The sequence below is a fragment of the Urocampus carinirostris genome, chromosome 10, assembly GCF_059441175.1.
Source record: "Urocampus carinirostris isolate Australia breed hairy pipefish chromosome 10, RoL_Ucar_1.0, whole genome shotgun sequence".
Lineage (NCBI taxonomy): Eukaryota > Metazoa > Chordata > Actinopteri > Syngnathiformes > Syngnathidae > Urocampus > Urocampus carinirostris.
Window position 1 is genome coordinate 44,150,920 of NC_142358.1, and position 19,058 is coordinate 44,169,977.

The window sequence follows — 19,058 nt, forward strand, 5'->3', positions numbered from 1 at the left end:
CACCTTGTGCTTTTGGGCACTCCAGTGATGTTGCAGCTCTGAAATATGGCAAAACTGGTGGCAAGTGGCATCTTGGCAGCTGTACGCTTGACTTTTCTCAGTTCACGGGCAGTTATTTTGCGCCTTGGTTTTTCTACACGCTTCTTGCGACCCTGTTGACTATTTTGAATGTAACGCTTGATTGTTCGATGATCACGCTTCAGAAGCTTGGCAATTTTAAGAGTGCTGCATCCCTCTGCAAGATATCTCACTATTTTTGACTTTTCAGAGCCTGTCAAGTCCCTCTTCTGACCCATTTTGCCAAAGGAAAGGAAGTTGCCTAATAATTATGCACACCTGATATAGGGTGTTGATGTCATTAGACCACACCCTTTCTCATTACAGAGATGCACATCACCTGATATGCTTAATTGGTAGTAGGCTTTCGAGCCTATACAGCTTGGAGTAAGACAACATGCATAAAGAGGATGATGTGGTCAAAATACTCATTTGCCTAATAATTCTGCACTCCCTGTAACTCTTAGATTTTTGATCGAGTCACTATGGGTGACGTACCATTTGTCGAGGTTCAGGGCAGCGTTTGAAAACATCTCACGACGATGAGCGGGACCAACAATCAGCGTTTGTCTCATGCCAGTTAGAAATCACATTTCCGAGAAAATCGCAATGATTCATCAACGGTGAGTTATTTTCAGAATCGGTCCTCGGACTACTCGGGTGTTCTTAAGAGGCGACCTTGTGCTCACAAGCGTCGTGTTTGTGATCCCCGCAATAAACGATTGATTTTCATCGACCGGGGGATACTTGAGAATATGGAGGTGATCTCAAAATGGCTTTCCCATAGTTTCCCATGTCATTTGCATACCAATGGATACTTAGTTGTGGATAATATGACCAAGCGGAAGCATATAAATACTAAAAAGAAGGGGGACAAGTACAGAACCCTGTGGAACGCCACAGGGGAATGGCGGCAGGTGCGGCCCAGATTCCGTACCACAGGAGTATTGAAGACGGGTGGAGTAGCCGGACCAATAACAGTAAAAAAATAATGTTATTTCTTCTTCCTCGTCACCTAAGAAGGGAGAATCAGAGGTTAGGAGAACAGAAGAAGATGCCGGTGCAGGCAATGGAAAGCTCTAAACCACATTCACTGTGTGAATTGCGTGAATCTAGCATAGCGCCAGTTAGCTCTAGAAGCCATAGCCGTTTGTTTACGTCGGGGAAATTCTGACATCGGAAGTAGAGATACCCCTGTAGGAGTATTTCCGAAGTATTCCCCCGGGAGTATTTCTCTATTAGATTATTTGTAGCATTTCTATAGACTTTTTCTAGCATTTCTGTAGCAGTCATTTTGCTGTAGACACCCATAGGGACAATGTAGTAAACTGCTTCCCCCCCAAAAACATTTTGAACAAGTAGTATTTCAATGACTTGCTAAATCTCTATACAAATAGATATAAAGACAGTTGTAGGCCAGGTTAAAAGGCTGCCTGAGCTCACGTGGCCCGCGTTCCCTAGTTTGCCCATCCCGCTCTAATGGCAGGGCACTCATTTGCTGAGTCCCGAGGGATGGGCGGGGCCGATGAGTGGTCTTTCCTCCAATCACGTGACCTGAGAGCGAGCACTTCCGGCCATCAGTTTCCATGGCGACGGGATCCCTCCCTCCCTCTTCCTCCTCATCTTCGTCTTCCTCGGTGGTCGTCGCCGGTTGGCTAACGCGAGTCAAGATGGCAGAAAAAGGAACCAGGTAAAAGAATTACAAATCAAAGCGTGCGCGTATGTCGCGGCGGGAGAATCTTTCTTTTATTTCGGGTTTTTTTTCCTATTCTTTTATTTTGGCGGTCTCGTTCTGTTTTCATCCGGTGACACACTGCCAACTTGATTGCCTGCCTGCGAATGTCGTCGAGTGACGTCATCTCGTAAAGGTCCGCGTGCACGTGAGAGAAAAGAGACCCGAGGGTGTGAAAGGCGGTTGCCATGACGACACGGCCGGAAACGCGCACCCACTTGTGACCGCGGGCTGAGCGGCGTCCGAAAGTCGGCCGTGACGTCATCAGAACAAAGTTAAGCGAAGGGGCGGAGTTTTCCAGGGGAGGGGGCGGAGTTTGAGTGGCCCGAAGTTTTTGGGGTAAAAAAAACATGGCGCCACTACGTAGAGTCAAGTCAAGTCAAATTTATTGATGACGCCCTTAATCACAAAAATGTCTCAAAGGACTGCACAGGATTACAGTTACAAAATGACACAATTACCTGATCTTAAACTAGCAAACCAGCATGCGGGCAAGGAAAAACTCAAAAACCTCAGTGTGAGGAGAAAAGAGAAGAGATGCTCGATATTGGCTTTAAAGGGACAGTGTGTATTATCTAGCGACTCGTCCTGGTAAATAAAACAACTTGACTATTTTATGAATACAGTACTAGGCAAAATACTTGAACTATCATATAAATACTCATAGGTCAAAAAATGAGTATTCATTTGACACGCTCACTGAAAGGAAGCCATCTTGCTGCCAAGGGTACCCTCAAAGACCAAAAACAGGTCTTTTCTTCTTGTCCCCTTTCTTTCTTTCCTTTTCCTTTTCCTACTTTTTTCCTAATTTTCTTCTTTTCCATTTTTCTTACCTCTTTCCCTCCCTTTGTTTTATTCGTCTTTTCTCTATTTTTTCATCTTTTTGATCCATGTCCTTTTTACTCTTTTCCTTCCCTATTTTCTTTTTCTTTTCCTTTTTTTATTTCTGTTTTTTTTTCTTCCCCTCCTTTCTTTTTCCTATTTTTATTTTTTTAACTCAAAACTGTGCCTTATTTTTCCTTCCTATTGTTTTTTCAATGGTTGATTCTGTCGGTTGGTCTTTATCTTTTTGCGTCTCGTTTTTTCCTTTCCTTTTCTCCATTCATAGTCAGAAAACGGCCGTATCGTTTTCTACCCGACGTCATTAAATGCGTGACGGATGTCTTTATTTGAGGCGAACGCTAGCCTAGCCGCTTCCTTATTTGGCCTTTTGGTGCCACGAGCCGAGACGCCGCCCCCTGTTGGCAATGTCGAGGGTTGCAAAAGGAGCGACCCGATGGCTAACCGAGTCAAGGGGCGACAAACGAAACACTTTCTGAAAATTTCGGGGTTTCGTTCCGCTTCGTTTCGACGGCGTCCATTAAGGAATATAACGCGCGCGGCGAAGCGGTCGGGGCAGCGAAACTTCCCCGCGGGTCGACCGTCCCTCTTTTTCCTTTTCAGAGTTTTTAAGAAAGCCAGTCCCAACGGCAAGGTGAGTCTACTCGAAGCCCCGCCATTGGCCGAGGGCCGGCCGCGTCTGACGTGTGCCCCGCCCCCTTCCAGCTGACCGTCTACCTGGGCAAGCGCGATTTCGTGGACCGGGTGGAGAGGGTGGAGCCTGTCGGTGAGTGCCCGCCCACTCGCCAGCTGTCTATTGGGCGCCCGTCTTCTGTGGGCGTGGCCTGAACATCTCGGGTCGTTAATAATCATTTTACGTTTTGGTGTCCGAGTTCTGTAATAGTCTTTCTTTTTCTCTTTATAAATTTAAAGTGTAGCTTTCAGATAGTAGATTTTATAATTGTGGTGTGTTCAGCCCTCTGAGACTGATTGAAGGCTAGACAAAGAAATGGGACTCGGTTTGCCCCCGAACGATTAAAAAACACAGAAAAACAACCAAAATAACTGAAAAAAAAAAAAACCAAAACACCCAATAAAAACTAAAATAAAACACCCAAATGAGTTAAAACACAAACTGAAAAACTGTCGTCAGAAGCAGAACAGACGGTAGGCCCAGACGAGTAACGTTTCACACCAAGCTTTATCGCAGAAGCGGAGAAGTCAGGCACGGGAAAACAAACGCCAGCGAGTCGGCTGGGCGGGAGAAGCAGGAAGCCCACGAGATCAGAGCTCGGTCGGGGGCAGAAACGAGCCAGGGGCAGACGAGTCGGATACGGGAAAGGACGGGACAGACGGGAGCCGGAGTCAAAAAGTGCTTGCCCTTCGGGTGTGGAGGTTTGTTGACGGACTGACAAGGAGTTTAAATAGGACGGGAACCAATCAGGAAAGGAGCAGCAGCTGGAGCCAAACGAGCCGGCACAGGTAAGGGCCGTGGGCATATCGTGACAAAAACGACACCGAAACTAAAAATGGCCCTAAAAACGAATGCAAAACAACCCAAAAAAATACTTTTAAAAAAAGAAAATACCAACAACGACAAAAAACCGACAATATAACAAAGGGAAACAAAGAGAATCAAACCCCCCCAAAAAACTGCCTATTTTTCAAGAAATGAAAAATGTTGTTATGAATTTTGCCATTTATTTTTTTAACATATTTTATGTTCTCAATTACTTTGTCGAGTAGTGTGTCATTTCTTTTTTTTTTTCATTTATCTCGTTGCGTATTTTGTCAGAAATTGTATCGTTTTTGTCCTGTCCCGTTTCTTCTTGGTTTGACGCTCCGGGATCCTTATTTTGAACATTCGAGTTTTTCCTTGTTCTCATGTCGGTTTCAGATCGGGGGACGCCGTCCTGTAGAATTGATTTTGTCCTGCGTTTCCTTGTGTACTTTGTCGAGTATTCTGTCATTTTGGTCGTCCGTTTTGTCATAAATCGAAGTATTTTATCTGGTATTTTGTTACCGTCATGTCGTTTGACGGAATCTGACCTTTGCGGCGGTGTCTGGCCCCTCCCAAGACGGCGTGGTCCTCATCGATCCCGACTACCTGAAGGACAGGAAAGGTAAGAAGTCCTTTTCGGCGGGGAGAGCGCCCCCTAGTGGCCGACTTCTCTTTCGCCCCTTCAGTGTTCGTGACCTTGACCTGCGCCTTCCGTTACGGCCGGGAAGATTTGGACGTCCTGGGCTTGACCTTCCGCAAAGATTTGTTTGCGGCCAGCCGGCAGGTTTTCCCCGTGCCGTCGGGGGGCCGAGACGGGGCCCCTGCCGCCGGAGAGGGGACCCTCACCCGCTTGCAGGAACGCCTGATGAAGAAACTGGGGGAGCGAGCCTACCCTTTCACCTTCCAGGTGAGCCGACTCCGACCTCCGTGTCTTTTGAGGCCCCCCCAAAAAACAAAAATTTCCGTCAAAGACGGTATTCCCCCGCTATACCGCGATTCACTTTTCACCATGTTCCCTGAACACTAGAAGGACAGGCGAGCCGTTTTTTCATCTTTTTTGAGGGTTCGTGTCGGCATTCAGATTGTATTTGAAACAGTCCTTTTCTTACTTTCACCATTTTCATCCTACAATGAAAGAAAAACTGCGAGAACGAGTGTGGAATCACACTCCTCCCCCCTCCCCCCTCCCCCCTGCCATCCAGCCACATGAACCTTGTCGGGGTTTAGGCGCACCCCTTTCCTCTAGAGGGCGCCGGATGGGTTTGGAATTGGGACAGATGTCTCCGATCACCACACACCTGTCCCTCAATAGTCTGAGCCTCCATAAGGACATTTTGGACAGAGCCCGTTACCAAGTCATTTTTTGCCTTTTTCTAGTTCCGTTTCAGTTTTGTTTTGAGTTTTTTGTTGTTGTTCTTGACCATTTTTTGGGCTACTTTGTTGACGATTTTGTCATTAAATACGATCGTTTTCAAGGACCTTGCCGTGCTTGCTGCATTCCGTGTTTGGGTCCACCCCAAAGAACAACAACACCAATGATAAAAGTAAGATAAAAGCAGATAGGTGCCTTGAAAAAGAAGAATTCAAATTCTGTTTATAAAGGCTCTTTGAACCCATCCGTTTTCTGTGCAGCAATCCCTGGTTTTTCTAAGGTTTCGCTTGATGTGCGTACCGGGAACACAAAGATTAAGAATGCTATTAGTGCGCTGAGAGAATTGGCTTCCTCGCTCTGCATCCGCAGACACTCTAAGGCAGGTGGCTCCAACTCATTTCAGCTCGAGTGGAAATAATGAACTCCCGCAGGGACCGGACTAGTAGATGAGAGAGAGAGAGGAAGTAATATAGCTCCTGTTGCGATGCGATTGGCGCCTGGCCTATTTCAAACACCGGCTCATTTTTATCTTGTGCTTCTCCTGCCGGCTCAAAAGCCCGGGTGGGCCCGATCTGGCTCGCGTGCCGCCTCTTTTGACCTCAATGCTCGAAGTCAAGTTGGAGTTAAGCTGATATTCCTAATCCAGTGCGCCTTATCGTCTGGAAAATACTTGAAATTGACTTAGCCACTGAATCCGTTTTTCGTCTCCAATTTTGGCGCAGATTCCCGTCAAGTTGCCGTGTTCCGTGACACTGCAGCCGGGACCCGAGGACACCGGAAAGGTAGACCGCCGTTTATACTCCTGATTCGGCCAGCTCTGACTTCTTTCCAGCCAAGAACTACTTTTTTAGCGCAAGAGGCTAACTAGTGTTTGTACCCCCTTTTCAAGTCCTGTTCAACACTCAAAGTAGCCCAGGCAAGCCGTTTGGCTTTCTTACACAGAATGCCCAAAGGAAATGCAACGGACCGGATGCGTTCCAACATGGATGAGGCAAAAAACTCAGTCATGAGCCTTCGCACGCTAATGTGAAGAAAATAATGTTTGCCGGGGGCGGCACCAGCCCATATTTTTCGACCCCAATTACGATTCAATAACGATATGACGGCTTCCAAGAGGAAGCCCGGGGGTTTAAAAAGAGAGTGACGGCCAATCAGCTGTCCGGGCTGTTGACGCCAATTAAGCTGCCGCAGCTGCGCTTAGTCGGCAATCATGACGCTTTTCGAAGAAAACACTCGGCGTCATCACGCTGTTGGAAATTAACTATCAAAACGTAGCGTTGACCAAATTGTTGGAATGAGTTATCTGACTCCATTAACCAAACACAACCTACATTCATCCAACAAGTTATGCGCGCTCGTTTCTTGAGAGAAAAATGAACAGGAAAGCCGACATTTTCACACGGGGCGGATTTATTTTCCCAAACAGAAAAACTAAGTGTATTTCATCAGAGGCTGAAGAAGTGACGTTGGTGTCTGTATAGCCTTCTTCTGAAACCCTTTAGCTTTCTCTTATTGGCCCACGTCTCCCCGCAAGAGGGTGTGCCGGCTCCTCCCGTGGGCGTGCCAAACTGTTGTTTTGCGCACAACGTTCTCACAACAGAGCGCCTTGATGTCTGGAACGTTCTGCGTCAGCAATTCCACAAGTCCTGTTTTGAAAATTTCCTAGACAAAATCTTATGCATTTGGAACAGCCTGCCCTGACCTTGTACATTCAACTAAAGCCCACTCAGTAAAAATCTTGATTGCATTCGTCAATCGTATAAAATCCTTTATAGTCGAAATGTATAAAATCCTTTAACGCGTATCATAATATGGCTGCCATTTACATTTGCCTTATTATGTTTTGGTCTTGAGTGGAACGCAAATCTATTTTTGAAACTGAACACTACGTGCAAAAATATTTTGGAGACATATCCCTCCCCTAATTGGCTAATAATATGTCATCTTACACTTTCAGTTGCAGGAAGTTTTTCCTGTAAATTTTACACGGCCGACAATAAATGTCTATCACGGATTGGTATCCCTGGCACGAATCCACATTTCAGAGCGCATTGTTCGGATGTAGCGCGCAGCTGTCCTCTGGTATCGTAGCGCAATGCCATACAAACTCATGCCAGCTGCTGTTAATCACGAGGGAAATGCGACGGCAAAACCGAGCCACTAGAGAGCGGCGTCCGCGTCATCTCCGAGCAGACTCGTTGTAACGAACGGCAACCGTTTCAAGCATTGACAGGCACTTTGGCCTGAACCGGTGACGTTATGACTATGCGATTACGATGTTATTATCGGGCGAATGATGGAAAGTAGGGACAAATAGACTGGGTCTTGGCTACGAGCCGGCACCGGTGAGCTGGTTTCGGGGCAGCTCCCGAGGCGGCGGCGCCACCTATGGTGGCGTCTCTGACTTGCGGTGGGCGTGGCCTAAAAGCGCGTCCCCTCCCCAGGCCTGCGGCGTGGATTACGAAGTGAAAGCCTTCTGCGGCGACAACGCCGAGGAGAAGATCCACAAAAGGTAGGGAGCCCGTTCGCGTGACGGATACGGATGACCGTGCGCTCCTGTGTCAAACTCGCGGCACAAGGGCCAAACGGGGCCCGGGGCATCCTTTCATGATTTCAAATAAATGAGTCGAGGGGGCTTCTATCCCAAACGACGGAGATGTTTATGGTGTGGTAGCCTCAGATGTTCCTTGTGGGCTTCCACGGGGCGTCCCGACCGTCTGGCTAAAGATCCCGACTCTGAACGCTTTCGTCCAAAACCTGACATCCGGTGACATTTTTCTGAGTTTCCGGCAACGCTAAATGATTCCTTCGCGTTTGAATGAATTGGAAAGGTTGCTCGGACCACAAACTTCACTTGGTATTTTATGAGATTTTCATTTTTTTTAATCATTTTTTGTGATTTTTTATATTTAATGGCGCCCTTTCAACAGAAGTACAACGAGACTGACTGTTCGGTTGGACAGTGATGCTTTTCTCTTCTCTTTCTTTTTTGACCCCTTTTCCTTCCTTTCTTATTTCCTAGCATTTGACTTCTTTTTCCTTGCCTTTTTTATTCTTCTGTTTGCCTTTTTTCCTCATTCATGACCTCCTTTTTTTGTTTTTCCTCTCTTTGGACTTTTTTCCTGCTTTTTTCTTTTTCTTTTCTTTTTTTTGTTTCTTTTTCCCTCCCTTACGTCATTTTGTGCATCATGTCTCCTTTAGCAGGTGTCCCATATGAAAAACAGGATCGAGCTATCGACTGAGATATCTGCTAAGTGATAGATCCATGCTGATGAGTGGGATTGCAAAATGAAGGATCTCAAAAATGTCCTAAATGATTCATAACATATATATGATTTCTCAAATAACTGCCGGCAACGTTGAGTTCATCATTTTACAATAGTCGGATTTCTTTCACGTGGCGGTTCCATTTCTGAGTGACACGCCCCCGTGCGGAAACGCGGCCCCTGGTGAAAACGGGTTCTGACCCCCGCGTCAGGAACTCGGTGCGTCTGGTGATCCGCAAGGTCCAGTTCGCCCCGGAGACGCCGGGACCCCAACCCAGCGCCGAGACCACCCGACACTTCCTCATGTCCGACAAGCCGCTCCACCTGGAGGCCTCGCTGGACAAGCAGGTGAGCCCCGCCCTCGGGTAGAACGAGCCCGAGCCTCGCCTACCGCTCGCCTTCCCCAGATTTACTACCACGGCGAGCCCATCAGCGTCAACGTCCGCGTCACCAACAACAGCAGCAAGACGGTCAAGAGGATGAAGGTGTCGGGTAGGAGGCCCGGAGGCTCGGAGTCCGCCCCCGGCCGGCCCCGCCCGCGCTCACTCGTCTTCTCTCCCTCCCCCAGTGCGCCAGTACGCCGATATCTGCCTCTTCAACACGGCCCAGTACAAATGCCCCGTGGCCTGCCGGGAGTCCGAGTGAGTCCGTTGCGCTAAAAGCTCATCTTTGTTTGGATTTTTTTTTTCATTCAAAACTTTGGAGAATAGTGCCTTTTATGCGGCACCTCCTCATGAAAAATGGAAATCCGCTCGATTTTCGTCGCCTTTTACAACAATCCTTTGAGCGTACCGTACTGTTTTAACATTTCCTAAACCGCGATCTGACTCCGAAGACACTTCACGTTTCTTTTCCCAACCCTTACAGTTGGAGCATGCCCAAAAGTCAGAGAAGTTATTGAGCCGAGTATAGTCCACATATTCATTTACTAGCCGAATCAAAGAGTTGAACACATCGGATCTTTCTTCCTTGCAATCGTGTGTAGAAAGAGAGCGAGCGGCGAGGTCCCGGGGGCTCCTCTGTAATAATTCATGCCGATGAAATGTTTACGCCCCATGACCAAGCCTCTGGCTGATTGGTCCGCGCCGTCCTTGATGCAAACTTTCCAATCGCCCTTTGAAGAATGGGAGAAGGGTGATAGGTCATCGTCCTTGCCCCCAGGCAAAGTGATAAGTCATTGTTATCGACACAAATAGAGACCAGGGACACATTCCAAAGCGCAGGCGTTTTTACGACAGCTTTCTCTCAGAGTTTGCCCTCAAACACTGAAGACAGATTTTAGAACAAGTATATTTAACTTTATGTAAGATAAAACAGTGTATAAAATAGTATATAACTTCAGTACCAAAAGTGCTTTACAGAGATAATGCAGAAGCAATGAGTAAAAATTAACGACATGAAATCGAATGGAATGAAGTCAAAGGGTCCTCGTACGACTGAGTATTCAAAGCCATCCTGAAGAAGTGTCTTTAAAGACTGGATTTCATCCAAAAACCACAATATTGATGTGAGTCATGAGCAAAAATGCATGATAAATGTGCATTTTCTGAAATACGCGAGGGTCAAGCGTTTCATTACGGCCGCCATCTTTTTGCTCAGGGTACCCGAAAAAAACGAAAACCTCGCGTAAGACAAAACGATAAGCAGATGAACGTTGCGGTTCGCTCACTTTGAGTCTCCGTGGTTTGTATTCCTCCTGTATTCATCCGGCAACATGGCGTCGGTTCTCCTTCTGCACCCTCGCGGCACCCGGTTTCGAAAATATTTAGAGATCGAATCGTAAAAAACGAGGATTTGCTTAACGGTCGACACGAACAGTCCGCGATGTGTATGTGCTGCCGTTCGTGGAAACCAGGAAGTAGCTAGCCAATCGTATTGCAGGGCAGACGTACATTTTGAGCGCCGCCTTACTGATCAGCGCAGAGTGAGCATCTATATCAAACCGAAGCTTTCGTGTCAGGGTGGGGGCCGCGAAAGGCCCCCGATTTAAGGTAAGACTATTTTCTTACTTCGTGGTTTTCATAAAACGCTCCCGCTCGGCCCATCAAAGGACGATTACGGTTCGCCGGATGAGATTTTGCTGTGCTGTTGCGTCCCCTCAGGGAGGCGGTGGCCCCCAGCTCCACCTCCTGCAAAGTCTTCACGCTGACGCCATTTTTGTCCAACAACCGCGAGAAGCGAGGCCTGGCCCTGGACGGCAAACTCAAGCACGAGGACACCAACTTGGCCTCCAGCACGCAGTGAGCCCCCAGACGCCGAGGAGGACCCCCCGAAAATCCAAGGCCGCTCAAAAGTGTCTCCGTTTCAGGTTGCGGGACGGTGCCGACAAGGAGATGTCGGGCATCCTGGTGTCCTACAAAGTCAAAGTCAAGCTGCTGGTTTCCCGAGGAGGGTGGGTCACTCGTTTCCGATCCGGAAAACGGCCGGCTCGCGATTCCGATCCGCGACCGCGTAACGGATTCGAGAACGTGGCCAGCTCGGGAGAAACACCTTATGAAAAGTTCTAAGAGAAGTTAGGCGTCACCGACCAGGAACGGAGACAGGACTCCGTTTTTATTAAGAAAGTGAAGAGTGCTTGCATCCGCCATCCGATGATCGTCAGTCGCAGGTAGCAGATAGCAGGGACGCGGAAGCGGTACTTTCGTGTCAAGTGAATGTAGTTGTTGAAAGCGAGAAGAAGCGATCGATGGCCGGGACAGAGGAGCAAAACATAAACGGGTCCAGAAAAGAGGTCTGCAACGGAAATCAAACAGAACACGGGGCAGGATCGAGGCGGAGAGTCACAAAAGCTTGCCTAGCCGGTAGCATGGGTTTGCAGACGATCTGACGAGTGTTTTTAGGAAGGTGGGGGTTTAGAAAGAGTCCAACAGCCAATCAGGGTCCGTGGCGCCAACAGGGCAGACTCAGGTGGGTCGTATCAGTAATGATGACATTAGGCCATATTCGCAGGGCAGCGTCCTTCCTTTTACGTGTATAAGCAAACAGCGCCATCTCTGTGTCAATAAAATGAGAATTGTGATGGATAACAACGTAGTAGGCCTTGTTTACAAGAAGATAAGACAAGGTGGCACTCCCAATAGAACCTGGAACAAAGACTTGACCCCTTTGTTGGGTTTCAGTCTGCAGTGACCCATTTAAAGGTTAAAATGGAATAACTATATTGCCCTGGGCATATACAGTTCTGGGTGCATTTCACGTTTGTTGGGTTGTCGTTTTCACTATATGGCATGACCAGAACGGAAACATCACCCACTCGCGTAACATTTCTCACAGTTTTATTGGGAAGAATGGAAAGGATGGCACGCACGATCTGGTTTGGGGCCCGGCTAGCTCTGTCAGTAGAGCATGAGACTCTTAATCTCAGGGTCGAGCGAAATATATTTAGAATCTATCTATAATATATGTCACGTACCAGGAACGGAGACGGGACCCAATTGCCTTTGTTTTACCCAGTTTTTATTAAGAAGGAGAACAGGACTTGCATCTACGATCCAATGATCGTCGGTCACGGGTAGCGGATGGCAGGAACGCGGAAGTGGCACTTTTGTGTCGAGCGAGGACAGTCGTAGGCGGTGGGAAAACGGGTCGACGGCCGGGACGGAGGAGCAAAAACGGAAACGGGTCCAGAAAAGAGGTCGGCAACGGGAATCAGACAGGGCAGTATAGAGTCAGGAGTCACAAAAGTTTGCCTAGCGTGTAGCGTAGCTTCACAGACGATCCGACGCGTGTTGTCAGGAAGGCGGGGGTCTAAAAAAGAGGAAGCCGCCAATCAGCGGAGCAGATTCAGGTGCCTCGCATCAGGAATCATGACAATATATATAGGAACCTGTAGAATTGGAGGAGGTGTTATCGCGCCCCCTAGTGGCTTCTTGTCAACCCTTACTGCTTTTTGTGCTCGGCAGGTTGCTGGGAGACCTGGCCCCCAGGTAAGACCACACCTTCTTTCTCTGACGTCATTGCTGAATGGAAGAATGTTATCTTAAGAGTTCCAAGCCTAGTTTTGAGCTTGACCCTTCTATTCACCGTATAAGGCTCCTGATCACTACCCTTATTCGGATACCGACAAAAATAATCATATGATAGTTATAAAGATACCAAATGAATGATTAGTTTTACTCGTCTATTACCTTTAGAATGCTACTGATCTCTCAATATCATTCAGACACCAATAACAATAATAACAACAATAACAGTTATCCATTTGCCCTATAATAGTTTTAATTTCTAAATATCATTGGAATCGCATTTTCCTCCTTTTTTGAATCTGGATTGGAACAGGTGAATATTTGGACATTGTTTGTCATTTGTTCCAAAGTTTGACTCCGCATACAGACACGCACCTACTTTTCCTGGTGGTTCTCACCGCTTGGATTTTAAAGCGATGACATCCCCTGAAGTGACAGGATTTCATCTTTTGGTGTTTTATGTTCTCTGCCGGTACCTCTTTGAATAGTCGTTGGCGAGTGGAAAATTCCACTAGATTAAACAGTTTTAATCCTTTGGACTGCGGAAATAGAACATTGGTATGATCACAGGATGTATAATTCTTGATGCAGGTTTTTGGAGTTTTATAGATATAACGGATGATGATATTGGTGTCTTTTGCCAGCGACGTGTCCCTGGAACTTCCTTTCACGCTGATGCACCCCAAACCCAGCCAAGATTCACTTCATGAGGAAGAAAGTAAGATTCCGTTCACCTTATCTTATCTGATCTCCGCCCGCTTTCAGGTGTTGGGAATGAAGGCCGCCCTTAAGTCACGCTGTCTTATTTTTTTCACTAACGGCCTCCTCTGACTCATTCCTTTTTACAACTGATGCTCAAAATCAGGGGCGTTACCATGGGGGGTTGTGCACCCCCTTTTGCACACGTTCCGCCCATCCAAAGAAAACTGGATGTAGCGATGGGGCAGTCTGAAAAAAAATGAAAGATGACAAAAAAGAACAAAATAAAATATAAAGGGAAAAAAGAGAGAAAAAGAAGAAAAAAGAATAAGGCAAAAAAAGGAAGAAAAAAGCTGGCATTGAAGAAACAAAAGAGTAAAAACAAAAAAGAAGCAGGAGAAATAAGAAAAACAACAAGAAAAATAAAACATAAAAGGAGAGAAAAAAATAAATAAAATAAAAAAATAAAAAGCGGGAAAAAAAATAAGCAAAGAGCTAGGAAAAAAGAAACACGAGAAAAAAAAAGCAATAAAAAAGCAAAATGGAGAACACAATAAGAAAAAAGGCAGGGGAAGAAGAAGTAAAAGCTAGAGAAGAAATAAACAAAAGAAAAGATAAACAAGGGGGAAAAAAATAATAAAGAAGATGAAAAAGCTGAGGAAAAAGCAAGTTTTTTTTCGGGGTCTCTGTGTTCAGTATATTACTACAAATAATGTCATATTGTTGGATTGGCACTGAATCACAAGAAGTCTCAAAGGGCTGTACTGACTATCGCGACGTCGTCCCCTGATCTAAAACCGACATGAGGGCAATGGAAAACTCAAATCATGTCAAGTCATGCTTATTTGTTTGGCCCTTAATCACAAAGCAGACCACAGACTATGTGGATAGCATCCCCTGATCTAAAACCTACATGAGGGCAAGAAAAACTCAAAAACCTCAAATCAAGTCATGTCTATTTGTTTGGCCCTTAATCAGAAGGAATCTCAAAGGCCTGCACAGATCACTGCAAACTACAGACTATTATGACAGCATCCCCTGATCTAAAACCGACATGAGGGCAAGGGAAAACTCAAAAACCTCAAGTCAAGTCATGTCTGTGACACCCTTAATCACAAGGAGTCTCATAGGGCTGCACAGTTCAAAGACTATTGCAAACTACAGACTATGATGACACCATCCCTTGATCTAAAACCGACATGAGGGCAAGGAAAAACTCAAAAAAACCTTAACATGAGGAAAATGAAAAAAAAACCTTGAGAATATCACAAGAAAATAGCAACTGTGTTGAAAATGAGAACATTATTGTGTCAGTGTGAATAATGATTCCTGGAAATGTAAAAATATCTGATTGGTTTACAACGGAGTTTTGAGGCATACGTGATAATTGGCCAACGCAACAGAGGTGAAACTGGCTATAAACGGGAACAAAACCATTACAGAAGTTAGACTAACCGGTTGCCACTCCCATTAGCGTTCGAGTGTTATCGAAATCCAAAATGCGTGCGGCCGGTTTAGTCGTAGAGAGCAAATTTCTAGCCAAAATGTCATTTACAACTAAGAGAAGCGTAGCTTGTGTGACGATGCAAACGGAACATGCATGATATTGATAGAGTGGCGAGAAACTCTGTGGATTTTGGAGAGTAACTGCTGTTTTTGTTATTGTTTCTGCTCGCAGCTGCTGAAGAAGAGCAGAGTGACGCCAACCTGATTCAGTTTGATACCAAGTAAGCCGGACACTTCCGAGTCTTCTCTCCTTCTATCCCGACTCAAATCCGTTTGACTACGGTTGTTTTTCTCGACGGGGACGAGGGTTGCACCCCACTCCTAAATAGAAAGACATCGAGCGCTCGACGCTAGGATCAAGTATTAGCGTCCTTCACTCTTTAAAGATAGGGGTCTTCAAGGTGGGGATCACCCTACTGAGGATAAACGGTGGAGGTAATAGATGGACAGGTGGATGGATTTATTCATCTTTTGATCACGGAAAATACAAAAAAGAAATTCCACATTTGGGGTTTTACAAAGCGAATGAGCGAAAGATGTGCCAGTTTTTTTTTAGTAGCGAGCTATCTATGTCACAAACCAGGACAGGAAACGGGAAGCTGAACCCAATCGCGTAACTCACAGTTTATCGGGGAGAAGAGGAACGAGCGCACCCTCGATCGTCGGTCGCGGAAGTCGATTGCTCGGAACGAGGAAGCGGTCGAAATCAAACAGCTCGGTACGAGAAGAAAACAGGGGCAAAACACAGGCAAAAACGGAGATTCACAGGGCTTGACAAAACAAGAGCAAAAAAACACAGGCAAAATGGGAATTCACAGGCTCGGCCTATCACAACAGAGTCTAGCAATCTGTCAATGCGTTTCAGCCGGTGTCCATGGGCGGGGCCAATTGGGCGCCCTGGCCACCATGACAATCTAGCTAACTATTCTTTTTTTTTTTTGCCAGTTTTCAAGCTAAAATTTGGGCTCCATTCTAGCATTCCATCTCGTTTTGTTAATAGCCTTCTATCTATCTGTTTAGATGTTTTTTATTCTTTTAGCTAGTTATTACGCTCCATGTGAGTTTTTCACCTGTTTACCTTTTTAGCAAACGAGCTACCTTTTCAGCTATTTAGCAAGCTCTGTAGCTAGCTTTCTGCATTTTTTAAACATGCTATCCAGCTGACATTTTGGGTTTCTGTCTACCGAGCTTTCTTTTTAGCCGTCTATCTGGCTGTATAGATGGCTATTTACTCTACAAGCTAGCTATCTAGCTCCCTTTTAGTTTTTTGACCTGTTGACTTTTCTAGCTAACTATAAAGCTATCTGTTTAGTGTTTTAGCAAACTATCTAGCTACCTTTTCAGCTATTTAGCAAGCTTTCTAGCTAGCTTTTTGCATTTTTTCACATGCTATCGAGCTGACATTTTGGGGTTCTTTCTAGCTAGCTTTCTTTTTAGATGTCTATCTGACAGTATAGATGGCTTTTTACTCTTTGAGCTAGCTATCTAACTCACTTTTAGTTTGACTTTTCTAGCTAACTATCAAGCTAGCTTTTTTTTGCTAATTAGCGAGCCATCTCGGGATAGTGGCTCTTTTCGAAATGCGTACAAAAGCGGGTGACCTTTGCACTCACGAGTAACAAAAAGTAGCAGGACGCTTGAAAAAGCTTGAAAAAGCATATGGCAACATAACTTTGACCGCCCCTGAACATCTCTCGATATGTTTTTTTTCTAAAGAGCGCGCTGATTTTTCGAATGGATCTCGTCGTACGAGCCCAGATTCTCATTGCGTTTATAAGTCGAGCCCTCTGGCCCACCCGGAGACAACCGGGCGTCGTGGTGAGGGCGATCTGGAAAAAGAAAAAAGACGGACAAAGGAAGAAGAAATCAAATGAAAAAATGAAAAAAATGAACCAAACATAAAGCAAGAAAAAAGAAAAAAAAGCAAGGGAAAAAAATCAAAAAAGCTAGGGTGGGGTGGGGGGTTGGGAGGTTAAAAAAGGAGAGAAAAAAGACCAAACAAACAAAGCAAAAAAGGAGCAAAAAGCGAGGAAAAAAGAAACAAAAGAATAAGATTCTTAAACATGAAAAAGAGGTAGGCTGTCAAGACCACAACAGAGACAGGACCCACTCGCGTAACGTTTCTCACAGTTTTATTGGGAAGAATGGAAAGGATTGCACACATGATCTGGATATCGCCGGTCGCGGGGAGCAGGTTGCTCGGACGCGGAAGTGGTATTTCAGTGGCGAGCGATGGCGGTGTTGGGAACGGAAAAAAACAGGTCAGTAGCCGGTATAGAAGAGCAAAAACGTGATCGAAAGCCAGCAGAGGAGAGTAGACGTGGTCAAGACCAAACAGATCGTAGCGGGAGACAAACAGGAGCAAAAACACAAGATAGGCGAGAAAGGGCTTGCTGTGTACAAACAGAGATTCGCAGACGGACTGACAAAAGGGGACTTACAGGACAGAGTCTAAACATTGACAGGCAGCCAATCCGTCAACAAGCTGCAGCTGGCGCCACACGGGCGGGGCCAATTGGGCGCCATGGCAACCGTGACATAGGCAGGTAAAAAATAAGTACAAAGCAATAGAAAGAATTACAAAGCTAAGAAAAAGAAACAAAAGAAGAGAAAAGGAAGATGAAAAAAGAAAATGGAGAACAAATTCCGAAAAAAAGCATGGAAAAAAGAAATAAAAAAGAAGAAAAAGAGGTCTTTTACTCAGGATATTCCATTTTGATAATAGATAGATAGATAGATAGATGGATGGATAGATACTTTATTCATTGCCGTAGGGAAATTCACATTTCGAGCAGTCTCCTTTGTTGTTTAATAACAGATGAACAGGATGGCCTCGGGTTGCTGTGTTGTAGTTTAGCCACAGCGGAGTGGATGACGTCTCACGCTAGGCCAAAAGTTGGACGTCCCTGCATAAAATATATGAATACGTTGCCCAAAGAATGTATTGGTTTTGAAGTCGCGTTTTGATGCTTAGCAACTCGAAAGTGGAATCCGACCGAACGTCTAAATGGACTTGTCGGTGCAAATAAAAGACGAAAAGAAAATAGGGACGTTCCAAAAACACATCTCTGAAAAAACACCGGAAACAATTCGTGGCGAATAGAAAGTGGAGAGCGGAGCAGCTGCCCCTTTTTGACTCGGTCTGGTTTCTTCGGGTTCCCTTTTAGCGACGACGACATCGTCTTCGAGGATTTCGCTCGGCAGCGTCTGAAAGAGGAGGAAGCGGCCGAGGGCGGGGACACCTAGGAAGCCCACCGCCACCCCCCTCCGGCTCCGGTGGATTCTCCTCCCCGATGTGCGCCTTTTTCCTTTTAGACCGAAAACCGAAGCCAAGTCGAGCGGGTTCGGTGCTGCGGAGGTTTGCGGCGAGACGGCAAAGACGCCCCGCGCTTCTTTTTTTCCGTCTTCTCTTCTTTTTGCCTTTCTTTCCGACTCATAAAAGATACCGAAAGGGACTCAAAAGGACGTCCCGTTCTAGTATTCACGATTTCATACTTGTTCATTGACTTTGGATTTGATTCCCACTGTCGGGTATGAGTGTGTGTGTGAAAGGGTGAAGCGCATTGTAAAGCGCTTCGGGAGCTCTTCAGTGACACCAAAAGCGTGCAAACCATCTTTTTCTTCACTTCTATTTTGACATATTGTCCTTTTTTTCTCACTTTCTATCCTTTGATTTGGATTTTTTCTCTTCTGCAACAAGCGGGACCAAAAAATGGTTGCAGTTCAGTCTCTTTCCGTCCCTGTAGCTTGTATTCTTCCTTGTTCTTTTTAGAACTTGTTTTCAGTGGCACGACAGTGACATCTAGCGGTCAAACATCACACGCCGTCCCTTTTTTGAGCGTCAACCTCTACGGTTGAGTTTAGGAGGAAAAGAAAAATCCTTTTTGTGTTTTCTTTCAGACAGGAGTGTCAAGGGGCCACGTCGAAAGGCCCGATGTCACTTATGAATGGCATGTCACGGTGATTCAAATAAATAACTCGTCCTTCGTGTAAAATGACTCCCAATTCTTGAATGATTCAAGTCACAAACGATGGAGAAAAACATGTAACGAGGTGGAGTGCCGTCGACGTGGGGTCCGAGTTTCATCTCGCAATGTCAAAGAAAACCATGAAACGGTGTCACGACGTGTTAACCGAATAC

At 45.9% G+C, this 19,058-nt stretch overlaps 1 protein-coding gene across 1 annotated transcript; it reads left to right on the plus strand.

Annotated features, from left to right (window-relative positions):
* The first annotated feature begins 1,640 nt into the window (after nt 1-1,640).
* LOC148359021 (beta-arrestin-1-like) lies at nt 1,641-18,906 on the plus strand. Its single transcript, XM_088345991.1, has 16 exons — nt 1,641-1,747; nt 3,233-3,263; nt 3,335-3,395; nt 4,687-4,731; nt 4,796-5,016; nt 6,204-6,263; nt 7,926-7,993; nt 8,960-9,095; nt 9,155-9,239; nt 9,316-9,388; nt 10,850-10,987; nt 11,056-11,139; nt 12,650-12,673; nt 13,357-13,430; nt 15,090-15,138; nt 18,085-18,906. Exons 1-16 carry the CDS (start codon nt 1,644-1,646, stop codon nt 18,161-18,163), a joined length of 1,332 nt encoding a protein of 443 aa, XP_088202117.1. The 5' UTR covers nt 1,641-1,643; the 3' UTR covers nt 18,164-18,906.
* Nucleotides 18,907-19,058: the final 152 nt, after the last annotated feature.

Coding starts and splice junctions, on each gene's coding strand:
- LOC148359021 (XM_088345991.1), top strand. CDS start 1,644: ATGGCGACGGGATCCCTCCCTCCCTCTTCCTCCTCATCTTCGTCTTCC. Junction 1,748..3,232: donor ATGGCAGAAAAAGGAACCAG/GTAAAAGAATTA, acceptor TTTCCTTTTCAG/AGTTTTTAAGAAAGCCAGTC. Junction 6,264..7,925: donor GACCCGAGGACACCGGAAAG/GTAGACCGCCGT, acceptor TCCCCTCCCCAG/GCCTGCGGCGTGGATTACGA.